Source organism: Echinococcus granulosus (genome assembly GCF_000524195.1).
Source record: "Echinococcus granulosus chromosome Unknown EG_S00012, whole genome shotgun sequence".
Taxonomy (NCBI): domain Eukaryota; kingdom Metazoa; phylum Platyhelminthes; class Cestoda; order Cyclophyllidea; family Taeniidae; genus Echinococcus; species Echinococcus granulosus.
The window spans coordinates 199,533-212,157 of NW_020170392.1; the positions used below are offsets into that span (position 1 = coordinate 199,533).

The window sequence follows — 12,625 nt, forward strand, 5'->3', positions numbered from 1 at the left end:
CACAAAACGCGGAAATAGTCGAAGTGTGCCAACCTGTCTTTTTTGCAGAAAAAAACCTTTCTACGCACTCGAGGCAAATCTGCATGGTTTAAGCAGGACTCCAGGGGGACGTGTTTGATTAGAGGAAACAAAGGTGACGTAGGCCGCCATAAAGGTTACCTCTCATGGCGTGAGGGCGAGAGAGAGATGGTTGAACACGCAAGATATTACGACTTTTACCACAACAACTTAGTCATCTGCAGGATAAACAAGATGGGAGAGAGAGAGTGTTAGAACCAGAGGAATAACTTTTTCAAAAGCGCGCCACCTTTATGCCATGCATTGCATATCAACGCACACTCACGTGAACTCGTTTACTGACAGTCGCACAAACAGCGCCACTACCACCATCATCACCCCAGACGAAAATTGGTCAAACCGCCTAAAGAGTTTATGCATTCAAATGTACCACTGAATGGCACTATTCTCAAACCATGGGCAACTTAATGCAGCAGGACCCGGGATCGCAGTTGACCGCTGTACTCAAACCAAAGATACACTCTTGTTTATATGCAACAGCCGTTGCTAGGCCCGTTGTTAAGCCAATACGATGAGTAATTAATAGCGTACCTTTGCTCTCGAAAGGGAATGGCATAATTTTTACGAGTGCGATCTTATTTTAATGAAAATATCAGTCTCAACTGTAATTTGTTTGCACAAATGATTCCTTACTGGACCAACAAATATTAGCCCTCCAAGTTTGTCACGCTACATCTCCGGCAAGAAGCTGGGTAGTAAACAGATGAAATATTCTAAAATATCAACAAAACATTTTAAGAGTACTCCTTAAACAGTTAAAACAACTATCCCAGTCCTAAAAACTCCAGTAAAGGGCCTGAGTAAATGGAAAATACCATACGACTACTAAGTCGTATCCAGACATGGAGAAAATCGGTCACAGCCTCACTTCCGCTTACTTCTGCGTATTTAAAATAACCGCCATTTCAACCTTCCCGCCTAATTGGCCTTGAGCATCAGCTCCGCTCACAGCAGTCAAACCTGATCAGCAAATAACTGCGCTTACTTGACTCATAGAAAGCTAATTCATATCGATTAGCAATTCGATTGATAATGAATCAACTAACCAACTTTACATATGCGACTCCATTAAAGTTGACGCCATTCAGCCTAAAAAATCAATAAACTTAACACGTGGTCAACACCATCTCTGTCCACCTTTTATGCAAATGAACATTTGTGATTTTGAAAATAAAGATGGACAGCACTTTTCATTCATAAAGTACGACTGAAAGCCAAAAAGCTGTTAATAAAGTATTGAAACAACAGACCTGTTTCTATTTCTCCTAGACACGCTTTTTCTCTGGGGAAAGGAATATTTCCAGTTAAGGCTTGCATATTCTACGTTGAGAGTGATTTATTAAAAAAGGAAAAAAAACAGGAAGGCAGACACACGGTGGAACGAGAAAAAGGGGACAGTAGCTTATGCTTGCTGAACGATAGTTTACCCCCTCGTCCTGTCAATACTGAAGCTGCATCTAAACACAACCAGACAAAGGCTATCTGGTAAAAAAGTGAGGTAGAGAAACAATTAGTTTTTACCCATACCTTAAAATTAATGCAATTGACAAACAAAAAGGGGAGGAAGTGTTACCAAACCAACGTGTCAGCAGTATAATCATGATGAAGGTGCGCTTTAGACCAGCACTATTCGGCACCATTAGAAGCGGACTCCGGTGTTGGTCGAAGGGGTGAGCTGACTCATGCAAAATGCTTGAGTTAACTTGTTTTATGGTAGCATTCAGACTGTAGAATTCTTACTTCAAAGTAAGAATTTCAGCACTTGAGACAAACTGAAGGCAAAGCAAGACTCCAGTTAAGATGTGAATCCGTTAAATAAATCACAAGATCCTCCATCATGCGTTTTCTCTCGGGAGTTCACTCAACATAAGCTAGGGGAATTCCAAGCAGAAATATTTTAGACCTTATTTTCTTGGCAAAAGAGGTTAATAGGACACATTAGTCCACTTATGACATTTACAGAAAAGGAAAATGTTCCACCAGCATCGATCACACTTTTGAAGGCGCTAATTACCAAACTTTACTCGTCGCGGTGGAAGAATTGCAACCAACGCGGCTAATTGCCTGCCACATGCACGCATGAAATGTGCAGCGTCCAAAAAACCGTCCACGGCATGAGGTGATTTACGAGGTCGAGAGTAAATTAGCATCACCCAAGGCGTTGGAGCCCATTCTATGAAAAAAATCCGAAATCCGAGGTCCAACGCTCAGATTGATGCCTCCAGTTTGTTCTCGCATGCTGTCACGTGAGCGGGCATTTGACACTAGACTTGGAATTCGCTTGAGAATTCTTTTCAAAACAATGGCTGCTTAATCAGACGGGCGCTATCAAATCATAAAGGGGAGGAATTCCAGTACCGTCTCCGATCAAACTTCTTGGCCGTTGGGAACATAGGCCTAGAATCAGCTGAAGTCCAAAGATGCGGCTTCGAATACGATTTAATCATTACATTAAAAAGAAAAAAGTGAGTACTGGTCGTGGATACTTCATCCTTAGACGTATTTCAGAGCCCATGCGTTTATTTTATTCGTCTCATACTGGGCTGACGGTAATCGCACTGTTGAGGTACACCTCAAAGTTTGTTCATCGAAAAACCTTACCGCCTAATTGTTCTGTTGGGGTGACACTTGAAACAGATTTGCCTCACTCACTCAGTTAGTTATTACCTCGTCGGTATTTCCGCACGTACTTTCAGGCTCTCCTCTTTACGAGTGTCAATCTGAGAAGTGGTGTTGTCAAATTGTGCTTCGTAGGGTGGATTTTGGTGATCACTAAAACGCAAATTACTAACACTTCAACCAAGAGAGCACGAGACTCGCTAGGAGACACAGAGCAATTTACAGACTATAACTTTATAAAAAGGATATAAATTTGAAGTAGCTCTTATCACCTGGTGAAGTAAGTAGCTCTCCGAAATGCCACATCTGGCAGGGCCATGCAATACTGGCACCAGGTTGGTTGAAACCTCTACAATTTACGGATACGCTTCTTTGCCTTACATTTTGCAGTTTAAATGCCACCATATATGATTGCAGAGCGCTCATTCCACTTGTACACACTTCTACTATCAGGCAAATTACTTGGTGATTCTGTTTCGTTCACACATCCCTTAAAATGCTGGTCTTATTATTGAAAAGTGAAGCAGCGAAACGGTGTGGCCACAGCGTATGGCATTGTGCGCTGATGAGGCAAAAACTGGCCATGACTCGTCGTTTTCTTGACGTAAAAATCCCAAGGGGTAGTAAATGTCCCATTTAAGAGAACCCCAGACGCCAGTAGCGGGGTAAAAATGACATTTAATTGCACCTAGCATTCCACGAATTTGGATTTTGGCCGACTCCCTTCAAATACTCGAATCTTGTAGGGGAAAGTTAGCATAGATTACACAGTTGATACTTCAATGTGCCTGTAAAACTCGTCCGCCAACAATTTCACAATATTTTAAGAGTGGTCAGGGTAGGTGAGGCGAAACAGTCCCAACTTTTCAAGACGGGTTGGTGAAATGATTAATGAAAGAGAGCCTAGGATTCAGGACATTCAAGAAAAAGCTCGCGTGTCACTTTGGTGCGATTTAGAAAGCATGTAGACGAAACTGGTTAAGCATTTCGCCAGTACAAACGAAATTCGCATTACTAAGCCCAGAGATTAGAACATCGCTAATAGGAATGCAAATCATTTCAGGGTCAAAAGGTCATCGGTGCAAAAGAGGTGAAGAGCGATCGGCCACAAATGTATTTCACCCTGCACCAGATTGCCAGTTGTTCAATGCCGCGTTGAGCAGGTACAGCAAACAGTGTTTCCTGAAAGTTCTACATGCAAGTAAAAATCGTAATCTGCAAGTACCGATAACCGTGCGTTGATGGATCTTAGAGACATCCAGTAAAACCTAACATTAGGGAGTCATACCAAGGGAGATTATCAGTCGCGACGAAGTGCATGAGGAGGCTGAAAATGGGTATTGTCGGACCCATTCCTAAAAAATCGTCAAAACGTGGAATCAGCATTCATGATCTTTAGCAGTGGAAAGGAATAATTACCGGAGATGTTCTAAAATGCTTAGGTTAATAAAAAGCGAGATTCAAAAGCACGACCAATAATTTCTTTTAAAAATCAACACCATCTGCGAAGCCACTATTCTATCGGCAACACAACCTGCACGCCATTTTGCGCGTCCGCTACCCAGACATTATCAATCGATGACGAAACCTTGAAATTAGATCAATAAATCGATTCTACGCACCAAGTCTAAAAACCACAGTTTAACGAAGTGCCGCGCACTAATTTGTTCTAAAGTTGTTTGAGATTTTTCCCGATCAGAGCACAGCCAAAACAAGGTGGAGTAATTAATCGAGGCGGTGGGATACAAAACCACAAGTAGTGCCCACCGGAAATGATCAAAGGCCTACAGTAGGCAAACCCCTTCAGTGCCTTTCGGTGGAATGAAAATTTAAAATCAATTCGCAGTTTGCAGTGTTAAGGCGTCAGAACTACGGCCCCTTCATACAGGCAAGTTAAAGTTACCTTGATGAAATCAGTTTGAGAAATGAGGAGTGGCGCAAGACCTCACCTACATTAGGCGTCCCCTACATTCATAAGTCCAATTTTAAGAGGGTAGAAATTGAATACCATCTGGGTACTCAGCACTGCCACGTGACACGACACTCCACCATAACCCTGTGGTGTGACAGTATGGATTTTTGTTTTCGAGAAGCGCACTCAAGAAAGTAGTTACATCACTGAAAGCAGTAAAAAACCAGTTCTCTTTACAAATGATTCCAATTTTCAGAGGATCCACATTGGTTTATCCGACCGTACCAACTATTTGCTGCCACCAATTGAAGACTTAGCAACCTGGCCTTCGTGGAGTAATATACATGATACTTCAAAGGTGCCTCAGACATAAACGCCATAAAATACAGATAGTCATAGATTCTCTCGATTCTTAGTATTAATTGTTCAGCTTTTCCCCTAAAATCTACTGAAGTATGTGTACTTTTACAACATCTTATGAGATAGGTTTTATGAATGGAGGAATAAAAACCATGTCCAATTCTTGTAAGTGCGCCAGGGTATAAAAAAGCAATTGCAGGAGAGGAGAATAGGTTAAAGCTTTTTGTGCACTACATATTTTCGCATATCCATGTAGTGAGAGGGAGGGCAGCAGAGACAAATGAAGCCGGAGGTGAAGAAATAGGGCGAACATAAACAACGCAAAAGTGCAAACCTGGAGGTCACGCTTTGATCGCGAAAATATGGCAAGAATAACGATAGCAGGATGATCGATGCTGACGGCGAGCGTAAACTTTTTTCACACCAATCCCCTGTGCCTCACATTTGTCACTCGATTGGACCAAGAACATGGTCCGATCCCTGTGCTGCATCTATAGTGAATGAAACTTCAGTTACTTCTACAAAAAGATTTGAATATTTGACTGGCGGATGGATGAAAGAGTTTCGTCGAGGCCGTACTCAGCTCTCCTTAGCCATTGAAGCCAGTGTTGCAATCGCTTCAAAATTTCACAAGCAATGCGAAGTCAAGCAATTATTCTCTAAGTTGAATAAATCAAAGGACAAGCAGCTAAAATGAAATCACAAGTTGCGCTTTCTCATTGATGTGGTATTTTGTGTGGTGAAGTGAGCTCATTAAAAACAACTTGGTTGGCTGCATCTGCGACCTCGTTTCATTATTCCATTTTTCAGGAAAAAATTACTAAACCTGGTATAGTGAGCTACCAGAAGGCTAATCTTTTTCCAGGCAGAGACGGAGCTGTCTCGGTGAGGTATAATTGCAACACAACCGCCACGCACCTATTGGTCCGTGGAAAAGCCCGCCCTCGGTGCTGACGCAAGCACCGGATATGTGCATCCCCTGCGTAGCGTTACCACCTCAGGGCTTCCCCGCCCCACCTTACCCCCTTTAATTACCACTGCTGCACCAGCCGCATAAGCTAATGTGTCTGGCAATTTTCGTTACACTTTTACAGCGTGCTTCATTTCACCTCTAGAGCGGTAAAAATTCACTCGCCTGTTACAAACACCTGAACGCATTTGACATTGGACTCCGTTTCCATCATATTCGTGTCAATAACACTAAAATTAATCCGTGTTAACGCCATTTATAAATCAGCTGCAGCGTCGGAGATCACAAGTTCAATGTTTACAGTAAGCAATGACGGCCACTGTATGACCTCCACTAACCACAGTTTTGCTTTTCCTCATCCACGATGTCCTTGCGACATTAAACGGTGGTCATTTTCATCCCTCACGCCACCTAATGGCACTAGAACTTTCATATAGTTGGGAACCGGATAGCAGGATGCACTTACGTCTACATGTAACTGAACTGAAGCGCCCCGAATCATTCCCAAGGTCGTAATGAAGATTTATAACAAACCTACGGGCGGACTGGGTGGTGAACACTATGACATTGGCATGCCGACTGAAGCGTCCGCGTAGTCAAATGCACACTTTGAAGCAATGTACTTTACCAATAAAACAGCACCTCCATTTATACACTCAAGTTAAAATTTGCACCAATTTTCTTCACAGTCCAAACACGTGCAAATACCTCTGGCTCTCCGTTCTCAGATCAGCCAACCAACTGCAATGGACGACCCATTTTGTAGTTTCTGCCCTTTTCGCCTAATGGAAGAAACACTTTATCGCTCCACATTTCGCGCTTAGCACAGCCATAAATTGCCGAGCTTTAGAGAGCACTGCTGTGGTAATGCGACAGATTACGATCCCGCCTTTATTTTCGCGCCCACACGGGGAAGGAGAGAAGAATCTGCACGAAAGGCGGGCAAACTGCGACATTTCAAGAAAGTATGCAAAACTCTCCCACACAGCGCCTAGTTATGCAGAAGAGGTGGCTGAAGAAATGGGACAACTGTGGCCAGCAATAGACAGAAGGGAAGGAAAGGAACAATAGCAAGTGAACAACAGGCTGACATGGAAACTTTTACATTCTTTACCAAAAAAGGCTGTCTTGTAACGTCTTCGGGGGGGGGGGGCTAGTCGAGCACTGGCACTCATTGGAAAAGACCAACGAAATAGGAGAATGAAATCTGACTTTGCAATCTCCACAAAAAGTGAAATCCAGTGGTGGTGGGCACTTCTGGTTAAAAAAGTCAGTTTGATTGGAGAACTCACTTTTAGATTGAAATTAACTTGGAGAAAAAAACCGTGGATAAAGTCCAACATGTCCTTAAAAAGTCCTTAGGTAGAGCAACTTTCATTACTGACGTATTTTATTAATGAGGCACAAGAAACAGTTCATCATCAAAGTAATTTATACAGTGGGTTATAAAAAGAGGGACTATTCGCAATTTCCTGAGTAAAAATGCCACAGGTACGGTAATAACGAGGAGGTAAACGAAAAGACGAATCTTGCAGGGATTGGGTAAAACAACAGCGAGGTAGCTAAGACAGTTTTGCTTTCTGCCTCATTACCGAGCATGGGTTTGAGGGAGGGCCATTGCCTTGACCGCTGTAGCAACCGCAGATTAGCAAAATCTACTTATTTTCCACCTTTCCTAGGGGAACGACCAAGATAGTCAAGTCGTACAGGACTGGTTAACCAAACGGAGAGTGAAATTACCCCACCATCCACTCCACAACCTTAAAGAGTTCACGGCACGGAAACACAGGACGAGGGGCCTGATTAGAGGTTTACTTAAACAGTCCTACCAGCGGCAACTTACAAGGCCGAGGACATAAAAATCTGTTTATATTAAAAACTACGTTTGCAAGATTGCAAAGTACCTCCCTCTAGGCTCTATCCTAAAATCTTGGCTGCCGCGACATTTATTGCTTTTTTGCTCATTATAAAGCCTGCGTCTAAGTGGTAATTACCAGAGCTTAGCTGTTGGGCGCTCCCAAGACTGAATCAAAATCCTTCACAAATAATAACGGAGAGGACATGTGTACGGCTTAGACCATTCATGCACATTACTTCCTATCATAACACGATTGCCTCCTGCACTGAATGGAAGGAAAATGTCCTTAATCTCCCTCTTCTTGATGTCGAGCTGTTTACCGCATCCAACACCCAATAGTCACCCCTCAATGATAGACCGATCCAGAGAGGGAGAGATACAGAAGTAATTGAGCGCATTTAGAATCGCCTGATTGGTAATAGTTATATCGGCAGGACGTTTAACAACACCCATCAAGGGAGGCACACCCAAATGGAACACCAAGATGCGTAGAGAGAAGATTGCAATGCAATGCGAAAAGGCCAACTTGAATAGATACTTACTAAACCTAAATGGTCGCAACGGTGCTTTGTGGAGAGATGTGTCACTCAATAAAAGACAAACAGGCATTTCCACCCACCTTTAACATTTTACTGAGTAGAATTTGCGTTTCGGAAAGTTCCAGTAGATTCATTTTGAAAAATAATGTTTCAGAATCACATGACTGTTACTAACATGTTAACAAAGCCAGAAGGGACCACAGAATACAATTTGCTGGACAGGACGATATTTCTTTAAGTTCTCTGTTCAGCTAACCATGCTCTACGGTCTCGACAGATTTCAGTCACCATCTTGATGTTATTGTAGTCCTTTCATGACACTTCCATACATTTATCCAGACAGATACGTTATAAAAAATCACCAAGAGGGACTGGAACCCCAAACACCAATCCAACACGGCGTGGCAGTTGAGTACGTGGACTCGCCGTAAGATCCAGCCTATATTAAAGACGTGGATTTAAACAAGGGCGGATGGTGCGGATCGAGAAAACAAGTTGCCCTGTTCCATCAGACTGCCATGTAAGCCACAATGCACCCGTGTGAGAGCTACATATGCGCAGAGATGAGATGTGTATCTAGAGTGGGGAGGAGAAAAATGTAAACTAGTCTAGAATCTCGAATTTACTATCCACGTGTTTGTGTGTCTGGCGTCGCGCCATTAACTCAGGCTTGGACATGAACATGGTAGGGAGGCGCAGAACACGACTTTTCAGCGTTCACCGAGGTCCTTTAAATTGCAAATGAGATCATTATCAGCCTGCTTTTTTAAGCATATAATTGCCTTGCCAAGTTCATTCACCTCTTAACTGAAAATAGGCCTTCGAATTAGCGCATTATAGCTCGGATTTATTTTATGCAAAAGGGGAATCCGTTTGGAGTGGAATGCCGTTTCCGAGATGAATCGGGTACATAAAAAAATGATACATCGTGCACTTTACGCCACAATAAATGACCTTGATATTTCGCCGTAAATCAAGGTCAAAAGTCCTGAAGCCTTAGGAGTAAAATAGGATCATAACTTCAATAATTAAAAAGCCATTTCATGGCCCCGGCAAATTTATGACTATAAACAAGAACAATAGTGGCTCCGCACACTTTAATGGCGGATTACATGGAAGAGAAGGACTAACGTAGGTTTCACTAAAAACTACATCGTAGAGTGTTGAGACTCGAAATATAAAGTCTTTCTCGATCACATTTTAATTTATAAGAAACAACAAAAAAGAAGGTGGGAAAAAGAGAAATCCCTAAGCGTCTCCATCCTGCTCGGCATATGGAAGCAACAGCTGCAGGCAGTTATCGAAAGAGATTCCATCCACACAGACACACGCACAGGTAAAAGTATATTCAAACGTGGTGATATATTGCCGCCGCCTCCTCCTCCTGCTTCTCCTTTTCCCTCTTCCTGCAGCGATCAATACAACCACGGAGGGCGTAGAACCCGAATCGCCGGGAGCTTTTGTTGACTTAGTCATTCGTTCGCTTGCGCGGCAAGACTACGAAGGTCAATTTTTTTCCAGCGGGCAAAGGAACGAAGACAACAGAAATCGACAGTACTGAATTAATTACCGAATCTCAGATTCCCCTAAATAACAAATTTGGCTGCCAAGAATTCCGCTCGCGTTCCAGTATGTAATAAATTGTCTGAGTTTGTGACTAGCCCCCGAAAAGTCCTTCATGCAGAAGCTTTTGTGATAACATGGAGATCATAGTTTACGGTGTTTCCAAGAGCAGTTGTGTCATGGAACCGCCGCAGCAGGATTGGTGGTGAAAGTTCCTTCAGGTAGACGATTTCAATATCCGATTCTCAGCTGGAACCGAAGCAAACGATGGTGATCCGTCATTTATCACGTTTCAAGAACATGATAAGAGTTAAGCGAGCATGCGAAAGACAATTGCTTCAGGAACTTTCCATCACTTACCGCGCAGCAGTTGAACCACTTTTCGCAAACCGCTACCAAAGTCCCCCAAAAAGGTACTTAGCTGTCATCCACCATCCGTTAGAACGGCGAAATGTTGACATTCGGAAAAGTACTTAAATTAACACTCCCTCTTCTTTTGAATCCAAATTAGACACTTCAGTATTTGATAGCAAGAGAGCTTAATCAATCAAGAAAGCATTAAGCATAGATTACAATTCTCGCATCCTAAAATAAAGGCCAAACACTTAGACCTACCCGAACCTACATAGCCATAGTGGTAGATTCAGAGGGAGGCGAATATATATTAATGGAGGATACATTTGATGCAGTGTTTACAGTGCTTGATTGCCACTGGACCAGAGAGGGTTGGGAGTGAGGTGGGAGGGGACATGAGGATGATGCGGGGGTGGAAGGCGGGTCGCGGAGGTGGGGCACAGTGGTGCAACCTAAAGTAGAGGTGCAGTCATAGCATTGTAAGACAAGGCTTTCGAATTCGCACCACTGTCCGTGGTTAGGCGATGAGGCGTAAAGGAACAAGTGGTTAGAGTGAATGAATTTTTGGAAATCAAAAATCTAGTTCCCTGTGGCAGTCCTAGCCCTGTTAAGGAAAAAACACCTAGCTAGTTATACGTTCTGGGTATTGCAGTACAAGAGACCGGAGCGGTCTCTAGGTGAAAAACGATTCGACCTAAGAACAAGCGATTATTTAAAGACTATTACAACAACTCAAAGCAACTGCCTTACAGAGATCCTAGAGCTTTGCTACAACCCCTCAGGCAATCGACTTTGTAGAAAAAAATGTTATGATTTAATTACAAGCCACACATAGGATGTGGGAGAAACAACCCTAAGCAAGATGAAATGTTTTCAGTCAAGCCTGAAGTATAACAGACAACATAATCCCCTTCAATCCGAGCTTATTGAAGCGATCACCGAACATTAATGCTGTTTGGCATACCAACGCCACACTCCATGTGTGTCAAAAGCGGAATAATCAAGTTCACTGAATCAGGAGAATCATATATCAGCCATAGCAACAAGCTCCAGAAAGCCAAGGAAAAACTAAGTTGCAAATGAGGCAAGGTAAGTACCTTACCGACTAACTTAACTGAAATAATACATGTGCCACTAACAACATGTCGAAAAGTGTTAAAAGGCGCTGCCATTTGCAGGGTTTTACACGTTATCTACCAGGTTCTCAGAGAGTGAACGAGCACCACAACTGAGATGTCATATCTTTCTAATTTAGTACCGAATGGTTTTCTTTTTATTTTCTTTTCGTTAGATACCAAATCCCTTATTCTCATAAACGAAAGCCAGCTGACATCTATAGGGACGGGTGGAGCATTAATCAAGCAAAAGAGAAAGAGAAACCGTTTCCATTTTAGCAGTACAACGACTAACCTTCAAACTGACGGCTGCAGCAGCAGTGGCAGCAGCAGCCGAAGGATTGGCTCGAATGGCCGCAGCAAGGGCAGCGATAGTGACAGCCGAGTTGGCCGCATCGTCGCTGGTGATGTCGCCACCACTGCTACCAGCAACTCGGCGTGACAGTTGCTGAGATGGAGATGGAGCGACCAGGAGCGCATTTGCAGGTGGTAATGCCGCTGACGTGGGAGGGGTGGAGAGGAAGGGTGGAGGTGGGATGCTGAAGTTTGCGGGGGGTGGGATGAGGAAGGAAGGTGGAGCGACACCGGTGGATGATGGAGGTGGATTTGCGGTGGAGGTAACACCGGGCGCCAAGCCGGCTTTCGTTGCAGCCATCGTGATCGGTGCAGCGGCAGTAGTTTTGGGTTTGTGGCGATGGTCAATGTGTGCCTGCAGATCGCGCTGACTGAGGTAAGTGCGACAACACTGCGAGTCCTCGGTGCACTTGAAGATGCCTCCAAGCAGGCATCGATCGCACGAGACGTATGAAATTTTGCATCTGAGGTGAATAAGCAGACGAGAGGTCTGGATAAATAGAGCTAAATAAACATCCACAAAAAGTACTTAACCATCAATACCAATTTTCCTCAAGACAAATAGGAAAGGTATTATCACACTGACTTTTTGCCGTTGGTACAAGGGGTTATTCGACCGATGTTTGTATGCAATAAAATACTACGCATGATTCGCGATTTTTGATCATTTGGTGAGTCGTGGATAATAAGAAGGAAAATTCACCAGCTAACCCAAAAAAGAAGTCCAGCTCAATCCATACATATTTCGCTGTAATGACTTGCTATGACTTGTAGAAAAACGAAGAATGCTAGTGATTATTCCCACGCAGGCTTCATAAAAAAATTGGTTAAAATGGGTCGGACCATCGACACGGCACACTTTGTTGTGCCCTATGCCTTCAAATTCTGTCAATTGAACCTGAA

At 43.3% G+C, this 12,625-nt stretch overlaps 1 protein-coding gene across 1 annotated transcript; it reads right to left on the bottom strand. All coding sequences in view use genetic code 11, as the record gives it.

The window, feature by feature from the left end:
- Window positions 1-9,684: 9,684 nt before the first annotated feature.
- On the bottom strand, window positions 9,685-12,370 carry EGR_02575 (Zinc finger protein 645; the record flags this gene model as incomplete). Its single annotated transcript, XM_024491824.1, has 4 exons — window positions 9,685-9,742; window positions 10,596-10,705; window positions 11,664-12,186; window positions 12,309-12,370. 4 exons carry the CDS (start codon window positions 12,368-12,370, stop codon window positions 9,685-9,687), a joined length of 753 nt encoding a protein of 250 aa, XP_024353639.1.
- Between the last annotated feature and the right edge of the window lie 255 nt (window positions 12,371-12,625).